The sequence below is a fragment of the Gigantopelta aegis genome, chromosome 3 (genome assembly GCF_016097555.1).
Source record: "Gigantopelta aegis isolate Gae_Host chromosome 3, Gae_host_genome, whole genome shotgun sequence".
NCBI classification, from domain to species: Eukaryota; Metazoa; Mollusca; class Gastropoda; order Neomphalida; family Peltospiridae; genus Gigantopelta; species Gigantopelta aegis.
Window position 1 is genome coordinate 69481898 of NC_054701.1, and position 27373 is coordinate 69509270.

Below are 27373 nucleotides of genomic sequence, written 5' to 3' on the forward strand. Positions count from 1 at the left end.
TAAACCTAAAATAACCGCTTGCAGTTACAAGTCATTTTGAATACTACCCCATGGTATAAGTTTTGTTTGGCGCCATTTCCTAAAATTTTCATCGTAGTGCCTGCAAGCCAATTGCCCATAATTTCGACTCAGAAAGCGTAAGTTGGAGGCATACGCCATCAGGGCAGGTGTTTCAGCCGGGTATCGCTGTCAATAAACTGCAACGAATACCCGGAACACCGATATCCAGTCGTATATAGTTTGCATCTGACCAGTTTTGACTTGTGGTTCGAGAGAAAAAGTCCCATCAACCAAGCTAAGGTTAAATCGTTCAGCCATAAATTATCTAGGCATCTCCAACCAAATTCTAAGTATAATATTATGAAACACATGTGTGACTCCCCTCTCTAGTCAAACTTATTGAAGATTAAAGTACTCAGTTTCAAAGCCATATACTAACAATATAACAACCCAATTCAAAGCCAATGCATAAAACTGTAGCTGCCACGCATGTCCTTAAGCCATGCACTTGTGAGACATAACTATATTATTTGCATACAGTTCAAGTGACTCACATTTAAAGTCGACCTACCAATACATCAACACCATCAGTCCCATAATAACAAGTACAGGCACCATAGGAACATGACTCAACTTCAAAGTCTATGTCTAACACTCATGTGACTCACCGTCAAAGTCACATAATAAATACAAGCTCACATTCAAAGCTATGTACAGACAATATAAACATGACTCAAATTCAAAGTCAATGTCTAACACCCATGTGACTCACCGTCAAAGTCACATAATAAATACAAGCTCACATTCAAAGCTATGTACAGACAATATAAACATGACTCAAAGTCAAAGTCAATGTCTAACACCCATGTCAGGGGCATAGCCTGGGGGGTTCGGGGGTTCGGTCGAACCCCCCTCCCCGCTGAAGCAAATGGTCCACTTTCAGAACTAAAACATACAGGTTTATACATATGGAGTTTCTGGTGGTGCAGAAACAAAATAGAAAAATGTCCACTTGGTTTATATTCGACCCCCCCCCCCCCCCCCCCAAGGTCCAGATTACGCTACGCCCCTGCATGTGACTTGCCGTCAACATCACATAATAAATACAAGCTCACATTCAAAGCTATGTACAGACAATATAAACCTGACTCAAAGTCAAAGTCAGTGTCTAACACCATGTGACTTACATTCAAAGTTACATAATAATTACAAGCTCTCTTTCAAAGCTATGCACAGATAATATAAACATGACTGAACTTCAAAGAATGCCCCTGTCTAACACCATGTAACTCACTGTCAAATTCACATAATAAGTACAAGTCAAAGCCAATGTATAACTTCACTTTCAACATATTCAAAGCCGCATTATGAATCATAATATCTACCACCATATAAAATTCAAATGGTTGTTTTACACAAATTCCCTGCTGACATATATGAACATGTAATGACTCACCTCCAAGGTCACATATAATGCACCCTCCCACCCCCAAAATGGGCTAAACTAACAATATATTTAATTCAACAAATACACCATGTGTCTAAAGTCTCGTCCTCCCTTCTACAATGGCCTTCTTCAAACTATGAGCGAAGTTGGTAATGCCTGAGTCCCAGTTCAAATGTACTCCATCACCTAAATAGGGATTAACTATAGACTGTTTAATGGCCTTTATGTTCCGGTAAAATACTATCACTTTCTTGCCCTATCAGAAAATGGCTCCACCCACTTGCTGCCCATCAATGACGTCACGATCCAAGTCGTTGCCCCCGGCCACTAAAACGACTATCGGGGTGAATCCGTTGTACCTCTCTGTCCAAAAAGGGGATAACTGACGTCAGCGTTCCTCTTCTCCGACCACAATAATGCACACAAAAAACCGCTCTTCGGCAGTTTTAGATTAAAAAATTCTGGTGAACGTCTATTGGTAAAATCTTCCAATCTGTTTACAAACGAGTGTCCAACTATCAACATCGGAATCGCCATCTTTTATCCTTCATCGCCTCTGGAACGTCAGCAGAACTCGCACAAATCAACACAATGTAGATAAACCCGATGTATATAATATATAACTTGATATCGTTAAAACATTTCCCTCGGATAATATAAAATTAAATTTTCTACCAAAGAATTCCGCCGACAAAGTTTTCTTCTGCAATGGAGCAGCTTACTTCAATTTGATTGGTCTAGACACACACACAGGTGCCTGCATATAAAACCAGGAATTTATAACTACCGAAAAGTATTTAAATTTTGAAAAGTAAAAACCGAATGGAGATTAATTAATTCCACTTGCCTGCAACAAATTCACTTTTGATGAAATTTTTATATTTTTCCTGAAAAAAAAGGAAAAAAAAAGAAAAAAAAAAGATTTCTGAGCAGCTAGTCTGCGGGTTCGTCAAATAATCGTGAAAGCCGTAATGGAGACTTCATCATTAAACAACAACATTAATAATTACTAAACGTCCACATTTTGTTACAATATATTATTTGGTCATATCAACAACGTGAATTTGAAACATTTATGTACAGGTTGTAAGTCCATTTGCTTTGTCATCCACAAATTCTTCTAAACGCTAAATGTTCTTTTTCTGCTAGCAGGCTGATTTTTACTTAGCATGTTTTTGATCAAATGCATCACCGCAGTACTGGAGCCCATTTTGGTCGTATTTGATTTATTGTCAGTCTCTGTATCTGCAATAAAGAAAGCCATAATATTTAGCCGAAAATATTCATCAAATCAGTATAAAGAGGATCTCATCCTGAATATGTACTAAAACCAATATTGTTGGCAAAATATTTGTATTGAATACTCGTTTCATTATGTAAAAAGTAAAAGGGAAGAAAACGTTTTGGTAATCCCAGTTTGCTCTGAAAACAATTTGAACGATATTTCTGTGAATAATCTATGGTTCGCTGTTAGACGTTACTATGTAGAATAGTTTTCGGGTCATTTTCCCAAAGTTGTAATCTGTGAAATTTTAAATTCGTGCAGAACTCTTTTCATATTCAACCTATTCTATCTGCAAGATCCTATTGTTGGTATTACCAGCCCAAGCAGCGATGCTGTTGTACTTGTTCTCTTATATTTCTATATGAAATCACGTTGTAAACTAGAGCTAAGAATAGTCAGTCAATTGACAATACTAATTTATTTTCCATTACAGGTAGTACTAAACCAAATAACTTCTGGCTGGGTCAAAGTTCGAGGTGCACCGAACTTTTAATAGAGAAATTAGCACCACAAGTAATGTGATTGGTGATAAATGTGAGTGTGTTGGTTGTAAAAAAAAAAATAGTTTCATCTGGGCTAAAAATGTATGCAATTTTATTTCATCTAGTACCACTGTGTCAAGTAGCCTTGTGCTTGGAACATGTATGGGGTACATGTAAAAAAGCAGTGTTCGAGATTAACGGTATCGCGATATCCCGGGGATAGAAGAATTTAATTTTGGATACCAGACTTCAATAACCCAGTATCCCACCTGGATACCATATAATGTTGTTGGTTCTTTTAATCCCGCACTTTTATTTTTCGCTGAAACAATGAAAGACGTCATTTACTGGTGAAGTTAAGTAACTGTATTTTCGAGCTGGTACCCAGTCTAATGCCATGCTGTAACAATATCTCCCCAGTTAATACTTTGAGGTAGGGGTTGTAGTACTCATATTTATTGGTCATAGTTTGGTTGATATATTGCATATAGCGTTTAAAACACAAACGTTAACATGGTCGCCTATGGGATTTTATTTGGTATATTCATACCTATATAGCACATATTCAGTGCATAATAAAGAAAGATTATACTTTGTCATTTAATTAAATTAAACTATACTATTTGATTAATTAGCCGTCACTCGGCCTTGCAAATTCACAATGACTTTGACCTTGACAATAATTACTGTACATGGCTCTAAATGGAGTTTGAATAAAAGTTAGCACTGAGGAAAAGTTTACATTGTGTTTGACTTGCCATATACAACTGCTCTTAAATATGGTAATATATCTGGGCAACCTGAACTTAGATTTTATTAGCAATTTAGTTTCATGTGGGCGAAAAATGTATGCAATTTTATTTCATCTAGTACTACTGTGTCAAGTAGCCTTGTGCTTGAAAGATGTATATAGTACTCATACTTTGTGCGGATCTAGACTAGCCATAGACACTACCCGTTATCTCTGAAATGAGCAGTTTGACCCACATTTTTAACTGATTTACTTTAAGGGTGAGGGATGGTAATATTTATATCGGTGGTGTTTATGTCGATTGATATGCTGCTGGTAGGAGTTTTAGCTATATATGTTACTATTGTCGTCTCTGGGATTTGATTTGGTAGTATACACCCTACACGAGTTTTGTAAAAAAAAACCCAAAAAAACTCCATACTATTATTTGGTTAAAATTGCAATCAGGAGTTTTTAACTACAGGATATACTTCATACCATCAGTGCGCGAACAATGGAGAAAATGTTGTTTAATGACTTTTTTACTTCATAGTTTTGATGTCTGGGTCATTGCATGCATTTTGTTTGTTTGTTGGGATCAGTAAATTAAACTGGTGTAAAAATAAAAATTAATCATGAAACAACTGTTACCGAGACTCCTAATGAAGGCATGTAAAATGTGATAAACAGCGATGACCAATCATTTTTAATTTGATCACGTGAAATTACACAACTGTGGTAGACAGGTAGATAACTAGTTTAGCATGTTCACTAGGGTTTCGAACACGCTCATTCCGAGTCCGACCTCTGATAGGATCGGGAGCCCGACTCGGGACAGGGATACCTTGGTAGAATGACATTTTCTGCATCTGCACCTGAATGCAAATTGTTCAGTCGGGTTCCACCGATGTGATGAGTGATTACCAAAATCCATAGTTGATTGTAATTTACCATCCAGTTTCGTTGATTAAATTAATGTAAATATGTTGGGGTTGGGGTTTATTTGCACATGTACATAAATGAAACATAAACTTAAATAGTTATTCAATGTAAAGTAAATGTTATAGAGTCTATCTCGGTGAACATAACAGATTCATAGTCCTAATACTTCAAACCCTTTTTATAACTCTTAACTAATTATGTAATCGAAAGTTGATCAGTTGATATATTTCAAACGGTTCCCATCAGCAATTACTAGTGAGTAGGTTAATGTGTATTATTACACACCAGTGTAATATATATCTCATGTCATAACAATTACTCAATATCTAACTAGTGTAATATTGGCACGCGCAGACTGGTGCAGTAGTTTTTTAATTTGAATGACGTCGTTATTGGCATGATGTCACTTTGCATCTACCTGCAATAAAATAGCTGGGTGCATGGAACTCCTTTTTACGAACGCTACAAAACATTATGTGCAAAATTGTTGTTGAAAATGTTTTGTTCAGAGATTATAAACGCGTACATGTATCTAACAGTGTTTGTACAAAATAGTGTAATTTAAAAGTATACCATTACGAAATGTGGCCATGAATTGACATTGCGATAAGATAAACTGTTATATTTGGGTCTATTGTTACGAAGCCAAAACGATGTTGCGGCAAATGTCTATCGTCAAACTGCTACTCTATTTACGGCAGTATGTACAAAATGTCAACGTCACATCTAGTCAATCTCATTCACTCAGCTCAATCTTTACTGAATTCAGTTATTATTGTGAATTTAAACCTCATTAACTGACAATTAATGCAAGATTCGCGCCAGAATCTAAAGTGTACATTGCTGACTTGTCGTTGCTCATTGAGATGTCGTTTAGTGTAGTAGGTCTCGACATCTGCTTACTTCTGCGTTGCGGCTTATTTGCAGTTGGTTTGTAATACATAAAATACTAAACTAGCTTGCCTGTCATACCATTTATCAGTCACCAAAACTGTTCACTCGTTTCATACAAATGGTATGACAGGCAAGCTCGTTTAGTATATTCTATATGTATCTGGGCTTCATATAAAATACTCGAATTTCATTGGTTATTTAGCCTTGGACAAAACTCTTATACCTCGCGTGGGCAGAGTCAGATCTCTTATACCCCACCTGAAACATCGGACTGTTGTTATTGTATTAATGCGTCATGCAAAAATTTGTCTGTTACCAACGTAAATAAAACATGGCTGTCAAACGATTTGCCAACCACTCGGAAAATCAAATTGAAGAAAAGCGAACATATTAATGTGCCGAAATATTGTAATAGTACAGGTAATTTTGAATTTGAATGACGTCACTTTACATCTCCATACAATAACACTAAACTGGGTACATGACGTAGCTATTGAATTTTTGTTTTGTTTGAACATTATTATTAATGCACCTGGATGTGTTTGAAGAAAATCTTGTAATTAAACATGTCGGCAAGATAAATTCGTTGTAGAAGCATCACGAGGGGTTTATGGATCTTTATACCCTCTGTATGTTCGGGGTACAAGAGCATACAGAGGGTATAAAAATCCATAAACCCCTCGTGATGCTTCTACAACTTATATTGTTGTCAATTTTCTCGGGGAAACATCCTTTATTTTGAGGGCAAATAGTTCACCGCAATCGACTTTTGTTTATCGGTCTACCTTTGACACTCAACAGCCAAGTTTCATTTAAGCTGGGGTGTTGCTAAATATCCACCATATAACTTTATTGTACTTGCCCTCTTTCTTTTCTGTCCTTATACTTTCATTTCATTTATTCCTACTGTGATATTTTTTGTCTAATTCTACACCCTAATCTTCTCTCCAACAATCTCGTCATTTGGTACTATTCGTGCGGTGGGATGTTTTATAAACTTCAGCGCTAGTATGGTGCCTGGTATAGTTTAGATACACCTACAACCGACAATTGCCTCTACTACCGTCGAGAGTTAAAGGCGCAGACCCTAGTTTCAATCAGTGAAAAATGGACACTAAGTAAAGTTAATCTACTAACCTTCAACTCATTTGGATAAGGTTAAAACACAGAGATGCTAAAGTTTGTGATGTTTGAACGGGAAAATACTGTTTAAAAATAACTAGAGCTTGTTTCGATAACCATTATTTCTCAGACGAACGTGCGTTTTTAGAATAATGAAAAATGCATTTTGGGGTTTTACAAAAACCTAGATGATCAGAACCACTTTATGTGTACGAAAATGAATATTCTAAATAATAAAATGTAAGTGCTTCTAATTTAAATGATCAAAAACGGCTTCAACAGTGAAAAATATGTCGCTGTGTTTGTAAACTAGGGTCTGTCACTTTAAATAAAACTACCGTATGTGTTATTAGTTCACCTCAGCTGAAAGTTCAACTGACCTATTGTGATCCGTTTTCGTCCAAACCTACTTCACCAATTCGAACTGCATTTTATGAGAAGCTACCTTGACACATTGCGAAACCAATTCATGAAGTTGGTCATTCTGGCTCGTCAGGGGTTTGAGGGTCTGGCCCAAAAGTGTAACATTAATAGTTTTTTTCTTTAAAAAATCGTCTTTTCTATATTCAGAATCGATTTAATTGAATAGTGTTCATAATACATGTTTTGTAAATATCATTAATGTTAGGTCCCTGTTTGTCCCTAGGAGAGGGGTGAACTTTACGATAGTTGCATAGATAAATGCATTTAAACTATTATATCTGTGACTTCTGTGACTTCTCCAAAACCACTTAACCAAACCCAACCAAATTTTATGGGCAGCTTGGGTGGGGTTCAAAAGACTAATTTCAACTAAATTTTCGTGCAAGGTTCCTTGGCATATGCGGAATAACATTTATTAATTTTGTCATTGTGATACCCCCCCCCCCCCCCAAAAAAAAAAAAAGCCAATTTAAAAAAATCATCTCTACTCGCAGAAAAGTTATAACCGAATAGTCTATTAAATTTATTGATCGATAGATGGTTTATCAAATTTGTGAATGTTAATAATGACAGGGCCCCAGTTATCAGGTTGCCTGGGTGGGGTGGAGTTTACTATAGCAGTATACTTATGTAACGAAATGCATATAAACTGTAATTCTTTCATATCTACTATACCAGTTCCAACTAAATTGGGTGGGAAGCTTCCTTGATCCATGGAGAAACAAAATTATAAATTTGGTCATTCTGACCCCCTCCACCCTGCCCCTCCCCCGAGGTCTGAGAGGTTGGCCCCAGAAGGGGGAAAACCTAACACATTTTTAAAAACATCTTCTTTTCCATTTGGTGGGAAGCTTCCTTGACCCATGGACAAATAAATATGTGAATTTGTTCATTCCGATATCACCCAAATCCCGGGAAATTAGGAGCAGGGCCCAAAAGGTAACCATTAAGTTAGTTTAAAACAAATCTTCTTCTTTACTTCCAGAAATTCTAGAATTAAATAGTTTTGATATATATAAAAGTTATTATATGGTTTATAAAAGTTGTGAAGTACATTGATGTTGGGTCCCCTATTTCAGCCCGAGGAGCAGTGAAGTTTGTTAGAGTTGTATAGAGAAATGCATTTAAACTGTAATTTCTCGACAACTACTAGACCATTTTCAACTATATTTGGTGGGAAGCTTCCTTTAATTATGGAGAAACACAATCATGAATTTGGTCATTGTGACCTCCCGTCCCCTGAAAAATGGACATTGTGCATTCTAGATGGGGTCAATAATTTACTAAGGTGTATACTACCAAATCAAATCCCATAGACGACAATAGTAATATATGTGGCTAACACGCCTACCTGCAGCGTATCAATCGACATAAACACCACGGATATAAATACTACCACCCCTCACCCATAAAGTGAATCAGAAAAAATTGGGGGTGAAGCTGCTCATTTCAGAGATAACGGGTAGCGTCTTTGACTACCCTAGTTCCGGAAAACATTTGAGTTTTTTGTCTTTTTACACATACATATTTCAAGCATAAGGCTACTTGACACAGTGGTACTAGATAAAATAAAATTGCATACATTTTTTGCCCAGATGAAACTATTTTTGTTTACAACCAACACACTCACATGTATCACCAATCACAGGACTTGTGGTGTTAACTTCTCTGTCAAAAGTTCAGTGCACCTCGAACTTTGACCCAGCCGGAAGTTATTTGGTTTAGTACTAATTTTAGGCCCATGGGTCTCTTCGTTATTTTAAAACATGAATAATTTCTAAATAGTACATACCAGGTTGTCTCAAAGGTATTCGTGTACTGTCATCAACGTTGGATAAATGTTGATTTTGTAACTTTGCACGAATCCTACAGAAAATGTAAACAGAATTTGTGACCAAAATTAATTATTCTACTAAAGGAGGCGGATTGCACTACAATTTTTACATATAACTATCCTCATAGGGCCTTTCTTAAAAAGATGTTCATATATAATGTTTTTAACATTTACATCTGAAAGAAGTTTACCTAGATGGTGTAAACACAATGAGACGTTTTTTAAATTTATTTCCATTTTTGGTATAAGACAATTAAAAACCATATAACAAATTTCAAAACGTAGAGATAGGGAGAGAGAGAGAGAGAGAGAGAGAGAGAGAGAGAGAGAGAGAGAGAGAGAGAGAGAGAGAGAGAGAGAGAGAGAGAGAGAGAGAGAGAGAGAGGCAGAGAGGCAGAGAGAGAGAGAGAAGCAGGAGAGAGACAGAGAGAGTGACTGAGATAAAAAAAATTCGCCACAAACGTGTCAGTGTAACACCCGCGACGGAAATGAAGACAGGTTGTGTTAGACTGTTGTTTTGATGGTAGAAACATAACAGTTCATAAACATAACAGTTCATAATTCCATCTTTATTTTCTTGATTACTGTTAACATAAACTGATTTTAGGAATTATCTGTCACATTTAGATGACGTTCCAGCGTTATTGGTTTTACACATTTGAAAACACGTTACGGGTGTTACACATTATAACATCTTAACTACTGACTTTATAAAAAAAAGATTAAAAATTAGTTTTCCAATTTTACCAAATGCATATATAATTATCTTTCTTAAAGTAGCTTACTATGTACAATGACTGTAACATGGCGGTTGGAATAACAAAAAATATACATGTGTATCATGTGTGCTCTAATTACTTCATTAATTGTAATTTTAAGAGCTCTCTGCAGACCACTGACATCTTGTTCTGCTTCCAGATTTAAATTATATGTATAATAGAGTTTAAAATGTATCTACGTGAAGCGTGTCAGAGGTGCGTGTCTCGCGGACGTGTTGCGTACACGTAGTTAAGGAAAATCGGTTGAGCTTTTCATTTTTCTGTCGTTGGCGTGTGGTATTACAAATGCACACAGAACATGTGTAAGTACTGTATTCTTAAAGGGATATTCCTGAGTTTGCTGCAATTTTTAAGATGTTATCGACTAACAGAGATATTTTAACGATTGTAATTACATATCAAATACATTTTTCTGCATAAAATATTAATGGCTTTATATTCAACGTGTTTCTGATCGTTCTAATATTTGTACTAGGTTAAATTTCATTTTATTTCCTAAAATATTATTTTTTCGTACGTACGAAATTATTTGAAGACAAAATCCAGTTTGGGCTTCTTACAAATATTTAATACGACCAGAAACACATTGAATATACAGACACTGATATTCTAAGCAAGAAAATATATTTAATTTGTAAGTTTAATCGTAGAACTATTTTATTAGTCAGAAACATCTTACAATGCAGCAAACTCAGGAATGTCCCTTTAAATATATGTTCAGTTGTTATAATTAATGGAAAACTGTGTTTGTTGTTTAAAAACGAGGCAGATTTAGGACTTTACAAAGGTTAAACACATGCCTACTTTCAATTAATGATTTCATAGAAATCGTAGAAAAAAATATTTTCGTTTCATAATGTTCTTTAATGCATTAACTTATGTATAATGCTATACTGTTAAATACATGTACATTTACTACATCAATTTTGATGCGGGACAAATGTACGCGTGGATCATCATCTCCGCGTACAAACGCGAACCACACGCCCTAGCAAAGGGATTTCCATGACCAAGGTACACGTCACACGAATAGAAATCTTAAACTCTTTAATAACACTTCACATGTTTTCGAAGACAAAATTTTAATGCGCGATATTAATTTTTGCAAACTCGAATGAACACATACAAAATGTAAAAGCTAAACCAGTACGTGAAATAAGTCACAAACTTTCATATTACTAATAATTCCATAAATTATACACATACCTGAAAACTATAAAAATTAAGAATCCGACAGCAAGAAGAGAAGCAAGCGCAATGCATATGTACAATGATGTATCTGAAATAAAAAGGACGAAATACAATAAAATCCGTTATTGTCAAACCGAACAACTGGAGCTTTGGCTGTTCCAAAAATCCCTCTCCCTTCCTTCCTTCCTCTCTCTCTCTCTCTCTCTCTCTCTCTCTCTCTCTCTCTCTCTCTCTCTCTCTCTCTCTCTCTCTCTCTCCTCTCTCTCTCTCGTCAAAAACAAGTCTTACCATTAGAATTGCTACAAACTAGAGAGAGAGGAAGGTGTGTGTGTGTGGGGGGGGGGGGGGGGGGGGGTCGGGTATCACAGGCTGAAATGTTTTCTGTTTGTGTTTCTGCTTAGTCACCTGTATACATGTATTTAATATTTATACTAGTCACACGTAGAGGAGCTGATTTTATTTACTTCATGTACAATCATAAATCTCATCTTTAAAACGTCCCACCATTCCAGCCCATCCACCCCACAACCCCCACCCCCACGACCGAATAATATAGCGTATCTACCCAACCGTGTTATCATACTATTACTACATGCCAACTCTGAACAACAATCGCGCCAGGCCAGTCCGCATTCAAATCAATATATCTATTCTCGAGGAACTGGGAAAGTACAACACGGAAAACGAAACGTGTTTGTAAGATTGACTGGACTACTTTCAAAATGAGGAATAAAATATGACTGCAACATATGAATATTATTATCTCAAAATATCATCACTTTGCAAAAAAACCCACCCTAAAACTCTAACACACTAATCACTCACTCTCACACACAAACACTATGTATTCTCTCTCTCTCTCTCTCTCTCTCGCTCTCTCCTCTCCCGCTGCTCTCTCTCTCTCTCCTCTCTCCGCTCTCTCTCTCTCTCTCTCTCGTTTGTCGCGAAGTCACAAACGAAAAAACAAGTCTTACCATTAGAATTGCTACAGTGACGCAATGAGACACAGCTATTGCCAGTGTATCCTGGAAGACACCTGCATGTGCCATTTTCATCACAGCTGTGATTAGCACATCCAGCACCACACCGCATTGTACAGTTTTCTCCATAAAAGCTTATTGCACACTGTGAACAATATTTCCCAGTAAAGGCAGGTTTGCAGCCTTCAAGACAGGTTCCATCAGCCCGACAATTCTTATTCAAACAGCCTTCACTGCAAATCTTGTTGCACACATCACCATAATAGCCAATGATGCATCCATTAGTGCACTTTCCACTGTCGTGATCGCATGTTCTATTGAAACACCGATCACTGCAAGTCACAACGCATGTGTCACCATGATACCCTGGTTTACAACCGTCAGTACAATTTGAACCATTATATGTACATTTTTTATTCAAACACCCGCTGCTACAGGGTTGTGTACAATTAACACCCCACCAGCCGATCTTGCAGCCATCAAAACACTCTCCAGTGCTTCGATGACAAGCAGACTCAGTTTTGTTACCAGTTATACAATTGCCTGGACAAAGTAATGCACACGACTTCCCCCAGGCATTATATTTGCAATCATTGCAAATGCCCGTGGTCTGATTGCAGCCATCTTCGGTGCAGTCCTGGCAGGATTTTGTACAGTTTTCTCCATGCCATCCCGACTCACAGTCGACACACTGACCACTCCATGATGCGCAATTGTAGCTCCACAAAGAAGGTATACTGACATCGCAAGAGGTATCTGAAATTAAACAACAGTGAGACATGAGGTCATGAGCAAACTGTTATTTTAAATGTCATCGCATACTGCATATAAATATATACGCCACTGCGGGGGCTGTTTCCCATCATGGTGTAGAGGTGACATTCTTATGGTTTGTCATGAAAAAAGGATTATACAGCACAAATTATTCTATGTTTCTAGACATTATGAAATTAGTTCTGTAATCATCTGTAATAATGTTTTCAACTGCAAGTTCGACGGATGCGCGGTCGGGCTAAGATCGACCCCCGTCAATAGGCCCACTGGGCTATTTCTCCTTCCAGTCAGTGCACCACGACTGGTATAATATATATATATATATATATATATATACACACACACACACACACACACACACACACACACAGTCAAACCTGTTCTAGCGGTCACCTGCCTTAAGCGGCTCCAGTTTTACCTTCCAGACGATTTACAGTGTAAATGCACCTGTAATAAGCGGTCACCTGTCTGACGCGGCCAGCGGCCACCTAACTCGGATCCCAAATCGCTAAAATACCTGTATTAAGCGGTCACATTAAATGTTTACTATTATCCATTATACAAAAGGGATATTTCATCAACAGCGATAAGGTGCAGCAAATAGCCGATCTTCATACCTTTAGGAATATAAGTACCGACATCTCTACGGTGTATCAGTTAAGAATGTATGACTCTGCAATGCATCCAATTGCCTCTGGACAGGCTACGCTTGACATTTGTAGATTCCCTTACTATGACAATACACCGCATCAAGTAGGAATTAAATAAATAAATAGAAAAAGAAAACAAACTTGTTGAGAACGGTTAATTTAATACATTCTATTTACATTTTTTCTGAAGAAGACATGTCATAAGTTTAAGATTTATAGTCAGCTATGAAGCACACATCCGTTGATTAGCAGTACAGACGGTAAAACAAGAAACAACAACAAATGTTTCAAAGACTATATATTATGTGGCAACCTGTAATAAGCGGCCACCTGTCTTAAGCGGCCACTTTATTCTACTCCCTTGTGTGACCGCTTAACACAGGTTTGACACTATATATATATATATATATATATATATATATATATATATATATATTATATATATATATATATCAAAGGCCGTAGTGTGTGCATATAAAAGCTCCCTTGCTACTAATGAAAATGTAGCGTGTTTCCTCTCTACGACTACGAATATATGTTATAATTACCAAATGTTTCACATCCAGTAGTCGATGATAAATAAATGAATGTGTTCTAATGGTGTTGTTAAACAAAACAAACTTTACAGTTACAGTCTCTGGTTCCCTACCATATTATAACAACATCATGTACAAAAGTGAAATACAAGCTCAAATGCACTTTTTAAAAACTCGTGTGTGTTCGCTATGAACGAAGATCGTCAAAAGTATACGCTCGATTCGTCGGCTGTGCCGCCATAGCTCGGCAAAGCACAAACGACAGCCTGTTGTCAGTTTCAGTTAACACGTGCGTTTGCCGATTTCAAATTGTAGGGTTTGTCTCAAAAAATTGAAAGAGAAATCTTGCGCTGTACGAAGAACGTTACGGTTGAGGATACGGTACTAGAGTCTTTCGTTAAAACCGGTTTGATCTTGACAACGTATTATCGACAATCGTACCTTTACTATTTCAGAATTAATATTTTATAAAGTGTTAGTAGAACTTTCAAAGTTTAGTTTGTATACCAGTAACACATTAATCATGTATATATTTTTTAAATAAAATATACTAAAGTAGACAATGAACGTTTTCACTTCTTAATTTTACGTGTTAAAATCAACAAATTCAAATAAATATTCTTTCGTTTGAAAAAGGTAAAGTTAATTTGTTTTGTTTAATGCCATCAGTGTTAGAGCATATTGATTTAATAATCATCTGCTTTTGGAGCATCCGTGCGTCGTTAAATAAAATATATCCTATCCGCTGCTGTTGGATGTCTAGCATTTGGTAATTTTGACATATAATCTTAGAGAGGAATCGGGTGCATGTGCAGGGGGAGGGTATTGGAGGTCGAAACCCTTACTTGCCCAAGCTTAAAAAAATGTATTTTCTGTGGGAGCATGGCCCCATATAAACTCCGCTCAACACAGTCTAAAACCACAACCCCCCTGCACACGCGCCTTGGAAACCCGCTACAGTTTTTTTTAGCAAGGGATCGTTTATATGTACCATCTCACAGACAGGATATCACATACCCTGGTCTTTTATATACCCGCCGATGGGGATGGATCCTAAACCACCTTTTTATGTCTAAGTAATGAATAAAAATAACATATAGTCTTGAAAAATGTTACGTAAATCGAACACAGTACCCTCTTCCTCTACCCCTAGAGCGTTACGCAATTAGTAACAGCCCCTTACATGTAACGCGTATGCCATCAGCTGGCCACTGTCAAATTTTCAAGCCAAATCCCCAACCCACCGATCCCTGGAAAAGCGTTGTACCATACCTCTATGGATATAAATATGTTTTGGAGATATGAGTCGACCCCTCAATCAAGACAGTTAAATTTGTTCAAACATTGCGAAATCTCACGTGATCTCTTGTTGGGGAATTCCACACTTGTGATAAGCCAATGAAAACCGAGATCGGTAGAAGCCCGTCAAAAGTGTCCCACTTTCAAAATACTGGCTTTGTTTTTTACCTGGATAAGCCAGCGTAGTGAAACCAATGCGGAGTGCGGCGTCATATATGCACCAAACGTAATTGGATTTTCTGTTCTATATGCTTAAATAATAAAAATATTCTGGATACTGCCGCTTTAACTTTTTTAGTTCTGCTATGATGTTCCTCAGCGGAGTTTTTTCTAATATTAATTTGTCCCGCGTCCGCCCATTCAACAACTTTTCCTTTGAATTCTATATTTTTCTATAGTTTTGATTGCATTGTTCTGAAGCTTGTTAGAATGATTCTCTGGGGTACCTTCCACAAACTAATAGAGAGATCAAATCTTGGATTTTTTTTTTTTTTATTAAATATTTTTAAAACTGAAATTGAAAATTTTATGATGCGTGGTCGGTCTGGGATCGATCCTCGTCTGTGGGCCCCTTGGTCTATATCCGTTCCAGCCAGTGCACCATGACTGGTATATCAAAGGCCGTAATATGTGGTATCCTGTCTGTGGGATGGTGATTATATACGAGCCCTTGTTAATAAGACTACAGGTCAAAACTACCAAATGTTTGATATCCAATAGCCGATGATTAGTAAATCAATGTGGTCTAGTGGTGTCGTTAAACAAAACAAACTTGTTTTCTTTCTTTTCTTAAATGTAAAAGTCTATCTTCTGGAGTTTTGATCGGATAGTTCTAAAAATTTGTACAATGATTCTCTGATATAGCCTTCACAAATTAACTGAGAGTTGGAATTTACGATTTTTAATTAAATTGTAAAAATTTAACATTTACAATTGACTGTCTATTTTCTCCTTAAGTTTTAATTTTAAAACCATTACACCAACATTTTACTTCCACTATGAAGGAAGGAAATGTTTTATTTAACGACGCACTCAATACATTTTATTTACAGTTATATGGCGTCGGAGCCTCCACTGTGACGTTCGTCAGTGAAGTTTTCTAATACCGATTTGTCTGCTGTCCCTCCGCCATCTTTTGCTTTGAAGTCTGTCTTATAAGAGTTTCGACCGGCCTCGGTGGTGTCGTGGTTAGGTCATCGGTCTACAGGCTGGTAGGTACTGGGTTCGGATCCCAGTCAAGGCATGGGATTTTTTATCCAAATACCGACTCCAAACCCTGAGTGAGTGCTCCGCAAGGCTCAGTGGGTAGGTGTAAACCACTTGCACCGACCAGTGATCCATAACTGGTTTAACAAAGGCCATGGTTTGTGCTATCCTGCCTGTGGGAAGCGCAAATAAAAGATCCCTTGCTGCCTGTCGTAAAAGAGTAGCCTATGTGGCGACAGTGGGTTTTCTCTAAAAAACAGTGTCAGAATGACGATATGTTTGACGTCCAATAGCCGATAATAAGATAAAAAATCAATGTGCTCTAGTGGCGTCGTTAAATAAAACAAACTTCACGTTACTTTTTATAAGAGTTTTGATTGGATTGTTCTGAAGCTGTGTCCAATACTCCTCTGTGGCACTCTTCACAAACAAACTCAGAATTATAGAGCTCTATCAATTGTTTTCCCCTTTTAATGATATACGTATTATATTTTGTTTATAATGCCTATGAACTGTATATTTACGGCTATTAAAGAATATATACGCCGATAGGCATCATATTTTGTTTTGAGTTGTGTTCAATGTAATATTGGTTTATGTTCTTCACATTCCACACACTGTTTCCATGTTTGGTATTGTATATTCATATACGTCATTGTATCTTTCATGGAAGTTTTGTTTAACTAGAGTACATTGATTAATTAATCACCGGCTATTGGATGTGAAACATTTGTTAATTAGGACATATACATATAGGACATTTTCCCAATATTGTCCATGAGACGAGACCCCAAACTGACCAATTGATACGATCTGATGGCACCAACCTTAACTATGTTTTTGTTGTTCGGTTGTTTTTGTTTGTTTGGGGGGGGGGGGGGGGTGTGGGGGGGTGTAGGTTTTTGTTGTTGTTTTGTTTTGTTTTTGTTTTTTTTTGGTTTTTTTTATAGGAGTGTGTTATCTGGCGGTCTCAAAACAGGATGATGGATTTTTCTGCAGGGTAGCTTAAGGTCAGAAACTTATTTTCAGTAAGGAGGGGGTCTTTTTCTGAAAACGAAATAACGTTTCTCTGTGTTAATCTGTATGTCATTATATAGCTAATTTTAATCACACAAACTATTCCCAGCTAATTTTATATACTACAACATCATTTGTATCCAAAATAGCCGACAATGTATTAACTAGAACAAGGAAATCGTAATTTATCGCATTTTACATCAACTAGGAAGATATCTTTATGTTATTGAATTAATTTTATGGGCAAAAGAATTCATTTATAATTTACGGAAAATGTTTATAAAATACAGGGATGCCAATACAGCAGGCATGTCATGAGAGAGTTGAGAACATTCTGCGGAATGAACTAGGCATGGCAAAGGTTTCAAGGCGCCTCTTGCTAACGGAGTCTGCTGTTGCCATGACTGCAATGCATGGCTGTGGCTTTGAACTCATTGGAACATCCACCAGATTTAGCACAACCAGATTTCCACCTCTCTCAAAGCTTGAAAAAAAGAACTGTCTGGCAAGAATTATGCAAATGATAATGACATCATTTCTGATGTGGAGGATGTTTTACACCACCCGGAGGAAGCCTTCTGCACCAGTGGGATCCAGGTGCTCCAGCATCCTTGGCAGCAGTCTAGACCTCGAAGAGGATTATGTTAAAAAATAATTATCAACCAACTCCGTCAACACAGTCCATCAGACTCACAAACTCCCTTCATATTTAGCATTGCCATTTCCATATCTCTATAAAATGTATACATACTTTATCATTGCATTTTCTCCATCAAGAGACAAATAAAATTTCTCCCCATAGTATGGCAATTACTAGACTACTAGTATGCATCGGTTATATCTGCAAATGATCGACTACCACCAAGAGAACTTAGTAAATATATATTAACCAGGATTCAAATAACAATAAAAGGATTGCCCCAACAAAACTACTTTACTTTTGACGACAAGACACCACCACCCAGTAATCAATGATGTAAATATCTTAGATTGTAAAAAATATAATAGACATGTATTCAACCACTTCACTTTCACTCTCCTCACTACCCATTGTTGTCACGTTGCTTTTGAAATTCAACGGTTTTTTTCGAGTATTTGTCCCATGAACAAGTACAAGAAAACTCAGATGGGTAACGCAGATTCACAAACGGGTATGTTTATTGTGCAATGCTGATTAAAATTAGCTCGACTCTGGTTCGTAAGCCAGTAGAGGATCTAACAGCATTGCGTGGACTCTCCCATGTTTCCAGGTGACAGTTTCATCTATACATAACAATTTCAAAATACCTCGACCCAATTAGCACTTCGCCTTTTATAGCGTTGTATCGGGGACTCATAACCAAGATTGTCTGGCCTATGGTAATATTTGAACAGTGGGTCTACCCATGTGTTCGCCGTTACGCATTGGAATTGTATAAAGAAGGAATTCCTAACACAAGAAAGGCCTTTTGCGATATTTTTTTGGTTTGGCGCCAAGAAAGTCACACGCCCTATACGGGAAACTGGTGCGAGTCACGTGACCGTTTTAAATGAATGGGAGATGGTGTGAGGGAAAACCCCTTTGTCCGAAGTCACGCTGTGAAACATCGTGTGGTACACGCTGAAGATTATTGATTATTTTTCCTCGGGTAATTTGTAAAAAGCCGTGATAAAAAGATGAGGTTTGGTTGAACAATACGTTTACTCGGTGCTATTGTTTACGCATTACAGATAGTGGATCATCGAAAATGACCCTCCAATCCTGATTAAAGAACTTTAGCATTCTTACCCTGTTTCTTAGCCAGTGATCTACTCATGCAGTGCGGGGACGTCCCATGGTCCATATGACATTTCATCATATAAATAAACAATTTAAATATCGACCAACTTACACTTCGGCCTTTTTATCGCGTTATGTCGTGAGCATAGCATAACCACAATTTCAAAAACTATCGGGCGAGGACTATTTATCAATAGGTGAACTTGTTCTGTTCTACAGACATATCACACATTGAAAAAATCAGGTGTGCAAGATGCATGTAATAAACTCTGGGATTTGATACCTACAATAATAATATAAGATTCTGATATGGTGTGCCCATTTTATTATAAACCATCCCGAGTCTATCTTTTGTGTCTTGAAACGAATTTTCTATAAACTTTTACATTGCCATTTAGTCTTCCGGTCAATACTTTCGTATTGCACCGAAATTATTTCGTCATACCCTCGGCATAATCCGCGCAATGTTTTCAAATTTCTTTTTCAAATACTGGCATGATTTTGCAATAAGGTTCTTGTGATTGGTCGAATGACAAGGTCAACTGGACATGAGCTCCAAAGGCCTGGCTGTTAGCTCCACAGTAATAGTGGAAAGCCTAATTTTAATTAGAATATGGTCTTGTTGAAAAAACCACAAAACCGAGTTAGTTGCATAATTTTTTCTTTCAGAGTCCTGAACTTCTTTCCTGATTTCAGGTAGCCAATTGACAGAGCTGCAATGAGCAGTCAACCTAGAATCCGGCCCGCTAAAGAATCATGAAAAGGTTTCTGCAGTCTCATTTGATGACCCCATGCCCCTTTGCAGGCTGTGATATTGCTTGCTATAATTTAATAAAGGATTGCAAAAGCAACTGTTTATCAACATTCTCGCCTCGAAGTACTTTTACACCTATTTAACCTGGAGGGCTAAGAAATTGCTGAATATAGAGTACGTACACCAGGAAGGCCTCGCATTCAGATTTTAACCTTGTGTTCGTATAACTGAGTAATGTATCCCTCTAATCAAAAGACACAGAAAATAAGCTAATTGTAAATACTGGACTTCACCATCTTTACCAAAACCGTACAGTCTGTTTTGACAACTTGCCCCCATTTATCACAGCCAGGTTGGCATTGATGATTTGGTCAATGAGTGGGGTGAATAACCAGCACTTACTTTCTAGAATCACTAACCTAGACCTTTGTTGCAACTTTAAGACATAGCGGTCAGCGTAAGAATTTTGATGTTTAAATCTCTCATAAAATCGTGACTATGCGAGAATTTATTTCCTTGCCCCCCCGCCCCCCCTAAAACACCCCCCCTGGATTTCTAAAAACATCTGCTTTTGAGGTCAAGGATAGCAGCGACGCGAAGGACACTTCTTACCCCTAACGACCATTCCCCTCTTGGCAATCTTGTGATTTAAACGATGATTGCAATATCTTCCATTACAGCATGAGGATGTTTATAAATGAATTCTTAATGAATCAAACACCAATCTCCGAGACATCAAATTTATTTCTGTAGTTGATGTAAAATATCGATAAATTAACAGTGCTTTTTTCTATTCTAGTTGATGAGTGTAGGTCTACTATCTTGGATTTAAATGAAGGTTTCAAATGGTTCTTTGATGCGCTGGGGAGTAGGTTAAAGATCTTTTGACCCCTCACACGTACTGTCACAACTCAACAGCTCTATCGTAGTTAAAAGTATCCTGTAAATATGTTTTCATTCTATTATGACGTCTCTGGGAATATCCATCGTCAGTATTCAAAATGCTGCAGGTGCATTTTCACACCCGGAATCGTTATTTTCAATAGCTCCTAAAGAAAGAACACAAACAAAACAAACAAAACACCATTACAAGGACCCTGTGTTAGATTACCGATCTACAATGTTATATAGTTTGGGCACAGAGTAACAGATTGATGTTTTCGCCCACCTAAATGATACTGAGAATGATTACAAAGTGTGATAACATAGCTACACGACTCTCTATCTGGAAGTTCCACATGCATTTTGTTTTGTCCTCGGGTGGTCTAACCAATTATAACAGGTTGTGTTTGGTTACCCTCAGATGTACCAATTTACGTTATGACTGGCTCGTGCCTTGTTAGGTACAGTGTGGTGCTTTATATACTCTCCTTCAGACAGGATAGCACATCCCTTTGATACCAAGTCGTGGTGCAGGGTTTGAACAGAAAAGCTCAAGGCCCAACACGGGATCATCTCAATGATCGCCCTTAGACGCCATTTTACCACTGGGCTCACTGCCTTTGTGTCGCATAACCAACCTATTTTGGTTGTAATGTTATTATGTTTATGTCTAAAATTTTGGGTTCTGTTTCTAGTCACACACTAATGAGGTGTCTTTCGTGCCGCGGTTGGGAATAGTTTTGGTTTTATATATATATCAAAAGATCATCAAAGTTTAAATTCATTAATGTTGGGTCCCCCGTTTTGCCTGGGGGGGGTAAGAATTTATTATTAAAAATCTAAACAAATTTCTTCACAACACTAAAACCTTGCGAAAAATTTGGTAGGAAGTTTCCTTCCCCATGGAGTTGATCATTTGCACCCCCACCCAATACCCCCCCACCCCACCCCACCCCCAAATGGTATTGAACCCAGATTGGTTAATAAGGGTAACAGTTCCCTTAGGTAACCGTAAGGCCTAATGCGCTTTTGTTTGTTTAAAAATAAATAAAAGATTATAATGCTATTTTACCCCGGTGGCAAACCCTGCCTCGAATACAATTTAACTCTCCTTGCGGGCCCGCCGTCTTCTGGCAGTGATCGCCAAAACTGTTTTTGCACCGCCCAAACAATCCCTTTACACACGAACGTTTTGAGCCGCCCCTGAAAAATTAATTTCCAAATCGACAGTACTAACGTGTTTCAATTTGCCTCTCCCACACCTTGCAAGACATATTATTCCAAATCCCTTAAATTGCATTCATATTTTTGACAATCGAAATGTAAGCCTCGACACCTTTTCCCATTCTAAATAAATATTTCAGCTATAATAAATGGAAAATACTTGGAGTGGTGGCCAGATAACATTTTTTGTTTTAAAATGAATCAAGTTAGCGAAAGCGAGTTGGATACGTTTTCAACAACGAGTTGTAAAATAAATGGATCTAAAGGACATGAATTTAGATTATTTTTTATCTGCTCCAAAACCAGATTTAAACAAACATTACCGTATTTTCCAACAAACCTTTTTCAGCCCTTGCAGTAATCAGTTTTCGATTGGCTTTCTAACTTGGTGGTACCGATTCTACGTGGATCTGGTACGTATACGTACTCGTATTATGACAAAACAAGCAGACATTTAAATGCATGTTTAAACTCCAAAGAGGAGCCTCATGTTGAAGCCCAGATGCCCCATAAATATTGGGCGGCTCGCCCAAAAGTCCTTTGGTACATTTTTGGCCAAGATTGCCATATCTTTTTTAAATTTTAAATCGTTCAATTTTGTTTTTTTTAACGAACCTCTAAAGCGATTAATTAATTAATCATCCGCTTTGGATGTCAAAACAATTGGTAATTTGAGAGGAACCTGTCACATGTTTTCCATTAGTAGCAAAGGGTGTTTAATATCCTTTCCCAAGAAAGACGGGCAACAAAACATTTGAATATACCCGTCCATCGGGCTCTGGTTCCACAATTATAATGCTGTGACATTATTGAAACGAGTGGATTTTCGGTTCGGTTTTAATCCGTTCGATTGAAATGGACGCTGAAGGGTCGTCATTGGGGAAGCATTGGTTTTCCTATTCAACCAGTGATTCAGAATGGCAATTGTAGGGAAATAGAAAATATGCGTGAAAATTAATACTTTTGATTAAATGTGGCTGGGGTTTATTACAGAAGGGTATCGAAAGAACAATCTATTAAAATTGCTTTAGGGTTTAGCCATAGATCAACACATTGCGTGACTCCCCTGTCCAGGTGACCTTTTCATCATAATACAATTTAAATAGCGCCATTACCCGTTCGCCTTTTTAGCGTTTCGTGACATACATTTCAAAAAATTCGGGCGAGACTAAAATTTTTAGCAATAGGACTTGTGTTCCCTATTTCACATTGAAAAAACGGTGGTAAAGTGCAGTACTAAACTCTGGATGATACTAGTTATAATAGATTTGAGTGGCTATACCATCACGGTTTCCTTTTGGGTCTTGAAACGAATTTTATATAAACTTTTACATTGCAATTAGTTTCCGGCATACTTCGTAATTCACCCGAATTATTTCGTATACCCTCGGCATAATCCCGAATGTTTTCAAATTCTTTTCAAATCACTGGCATGATTTTGCAAGTAAGGTTTTGATTGGTCGAATGAAAGGTCAACTGGACATGAGCTCCAACGGGCTGCTGTTAGATCCACATGTAATAGTGGAGCTAATTTTAATTAGATTGGTCTTGTTGAAAAACCACACCGAGTTAGTTGCATAATTTCAGAGTTGCTTCTTCTGATTTCAGTTCCAATGACAGAGCTGCAATGAGCATCAAGGAAGCGGTAAAGACACATGAAAAGGTTGCATCTCATTTGATGACCCATGCCCTTTCAGGCTGTGATATTGCTGCTATAATATAAAGGATTGCAAAAAGCAACTGTTATCAACATTCTGCCTGAAGTATTTAAACCTATTAAACTTGAGGACTAAGATGCTGATATAGATACGTCACCAGGAAGGCTACATTCAGATTTTAACCTTTTGTTTTCGATGACTGAGTAATGTATCCATTATCAAAAGACAGAAAATACTAATGGTAAATACGGACTTCACAATCTTTACCAAAACAGTCATTGTTTGCAACTTGCCCATTTATCACAGCCAGGTTGGCATTGATGATTTGGTCAATATGATACAGCATTACTTTCTAGATAGATTAAACATAGATTTGTGCAACTTTAAGACATAGCGGTCAGCGTAAGAATTATTATATTTAAATTCTCTATAAAACGTTACTGCGAGAATTTAATTCCTTGCCCCCCCCCCCCCCCCCTAAAACACCCCTGTATTTCAAAAACATTGTTTGAGGTAAAATAGAATGAACGAGAAGGACACTTCTTACTCCTAACGACCATTCTCTTGGCAATCTTGGATTTAAACGATGATGCAATATCTCATTTAGCATGAGGATGTTATAAATGAATTCCTTAATGAATAAAACACCATCCCTAACATCAGAATTTTTCTGTAGTTGATGTAAAATGCGATAAATTACAGTTTTCATATTCTAGTTGATATAGTGGTCGCTATCTTGGATGTAAATGAGGTTCAATGTTTTGATTCGCTGGGAGTAGTTTAAAATGAATCTTTTGACCCCTAAAATACTGTCACGAACATCAACAGCTTCATCGTAGTTGACAAAGTATCGGAAATGTTTTCAGTTCTATTTTGACAGTCATCTGGGATTCCATCTCCAGTATTTCAAAATGCTCAAGGTGCATTTTACACCCAGGAATCGTTATTCAATATCTCCGAAAGAAGAAAAAAACAAACAAACAAAAACCTACAAGGAACCTTGTGAGTACCGATCTACAAGGTTTATAAATAGTTTGGCAAAGAGTAAACACAGATTGTTTTCGACCACCTAAATGATAAATGATAAATGTTAAACGTGTGATAACTAGCTAAAGCTACTCTATTGGAAAGTCCATCATGCATTTTTGTTTTGTCCTCGGGTGTACTAAACCAATTATAACAGTTTTGTTTGGTACCCTCAGATGGTACCAATTTTTGGACTGGCTCGTTGCCTTGTTAGTAACAATGTGTTGTTTTATATACATCATCCTTCAGACATGATAGCACATACCTTTGATACACAAGTCGTGGTGCAGTGGTTTGAACGAGAAATAGCTCAAGAGGCCCAACGACGGGGATCGATCTCAGACTGATCGCCCATTAGACGACCATTTTACCACTGGGCTACATCTCGCCTTTGTGTCTGTCATGAATCCAACACTATTTTGTTGATAATGTTAGTTCATGTATTCATGTCTAAATTTGGTTCTGTTTCATAGTCACACACAATAATAGAGGTGTCTTTCGTGCCGCGGTTTGGACACTATGTTTGGTTATATATATATATCATTAAATGATCAATCAAAGTTGTAAATTCATTAATGTTGGTCCCCTGTTTGTGCCTGGGGAGGGGTGAAGATATTTTAGTTATCTAGAGAAATTCATCAACACTAATTTCTTCACAACTACTAAACCATTGCGAACTAAATTTGGTAGGAAGTTTCCTTCACCCATGGAGTTGATCATATTGGCACCCCCATCCCACATACCCACCCCACCCCCATCCCCACCCCCAAATGGGTATCGTGAATCCCATGAGTCTGGTAATAAGGGTCAACAGTTCACTTAGGTAACCGTTAAGGCCTAATGCGCATTTTGTTTGTTTATAAATAAATAAAGATTATAATGCTACGTTACCACGTGTGCAAACACCTGTCACTCGATGACAGATTTCACTCTCCTTGCAGGGACCGCACGTCTTCTGGCAGTGATCGCCAAAGAACTGTTCTCTGCACCGCAAACAAGTCCCATTACACACTGAACAGTGTTGAAGCACGCAACCTGTAAGCATTACATTTCCAAAGTTACGTACATGTACTAAACGATGTTCAATTTCGCCTCTCCCATCACCTTGCAAATTGCACATATTATTCCAACATCTACCACTTAATATTGTCATTCATATTTTTGACAATGCGAAATTGTAACGCCTCTGACACCTTTTCCCGCATTCTAAATAAATATTTACAGCTATAATTAAATGGATAATATACTATGTGAGTGGTGGCCAGATAACATTTATTTTGTTTCAAAATGAATCAAGTTAGCGAAAGCGAGTTGGATACGTTTTTCAACAACGAGTTGTAAGATAAATGGTATCTAACGGACATGAATGTAGCATTATATTTCTTATATCTGCTCCAAAACCAGATTTAAAACAAACATTACCGTATTTTCCAACTAAAGCCTTTTTACAGCCCTTGCAGTAACTCAGTTTCGATTGTGCTTTCTAACATTGGATGGTAGCCGATTCTACGTTGGATCTGGTACTGTGATACGTACTCTGTATATACTGACAGACAGACAGACAGACAGACATTATGAACTGGCAGTGTTTAAACTCCAATAGAGGAGCCTCATGTTGAAGCCCAAGATGCCCCATACATATTGGGCAGTGCTCGGCCCAAAATGTCCTTGGTACATTTTTGGCCAAGATATGCCATATACTTTGTTACATTTGCTTAAATCGTTCAATTTTGTTTTTCTTTAACGACACCTCTAAAGCAGATTAATTAATTAATCATCCGCTATTGGATGTCAAACAATTGGTAATTCTGAGAGGAAGCCTGTCACATTGTTTCCATTAGTAGCAAAGGGTGTTTATATGCACTTTCCCACAGAAAGGACGGGACATACAAAATCATTTGATATACCAGTCATCGGGCTCTGGTTCCACCATTTAAATGCATGTGAACATTTTGAAACGAGTGGGATTTTCGGTCGGTTTTAATCCGTTCGATTGAAATGGACTGCAGTGAAGGGTCGATCATCTGGGTGAAGCTATTGAGTTTTCCTATTTCAACCAGTGATTCATGAATGGCATATTGTAGGAAATAGTATGAAATATGCTGTGTAAATATGTATATACTTTGTATGTACATGTATATGTGTGCGTGTATCTACTATCTATGTCTATATGTACATGTATGGATGGAGGTATGCATTAATGGAGGTAGGCAGGTAGTGGATTGGTACGTAGGTACGTATCGATGGATCGATGGACGGTTTAACGTTTATTTGATTTTAACGACACCACTAGAACACATTGATTCATTGACTTATTAATCACCGGCTAGAGTTTTAGAGAGAAAACCCGCTACATTTGTTTCCATTAGTAGCAAGGGATCGTTTGTATGCACTCACAAACTAGATAACACATACCACGATTTTTGATATACCCCTTGTCAAAGGTCATGGTATGTGCTATTCTGTCTGTGGGATGAGG

General features: G+C 37.4%; 1 protein-coding gene across 1 annotated transcript; it reads right to left on the reverse strand.

The window, feature by feature from the left end:
- Nucleotides 1-2517: 2517 nt before the first annotated feature.
- LOC121368804 (protein draper-like) lies at nt 2518-25939 on the reverse strand. Its single transcript, XM_041493552.1, has 6 exons — nt 25786-25939; nt 12520-12865; nt 12104-12447; nt 11145-11217; nt 9118-9191; nt 2518-2692 (listed from the first exon to the last, which is right to left on the reverse strand). The coding sequence occupies exons 1-6, from the start codon at nt 25937-25939 to the stop codon at nt 2568-2570; spliced, it is 1116 nt and encodes a 371-aa protein (XP_041349486.1). The 3' UTR covers nt 2518-2567.
- Between the last annotated feature and the right edge of the window lie 1434 nt (nt 25940-27373).

Excerpts from the sequence above, each read along its gene's own strand:
- LOC121368804 (XM_041493552.1), bottom strand. The coding sequence starts at position 25,939 with ATGCTTACAGGTTGCGTGCTTCAACACTGTTCAGTGTGTAATGGGACT. Across the intron at positions 11,218-12,103 it reads TCACTGTAGCAATTCTAATG|ATACATCATTGTACATATGC; the intron begins GTAAGACTTGTT and ends TTTTTATTTCAG. Across the intron at positions 2,693-9,117 it reads AATACCTTTGAGACAACCTG|ATACAGAGACTGACAATAAA; the intron begins GTATGTACTATT and ends TCTTTATTGCAG.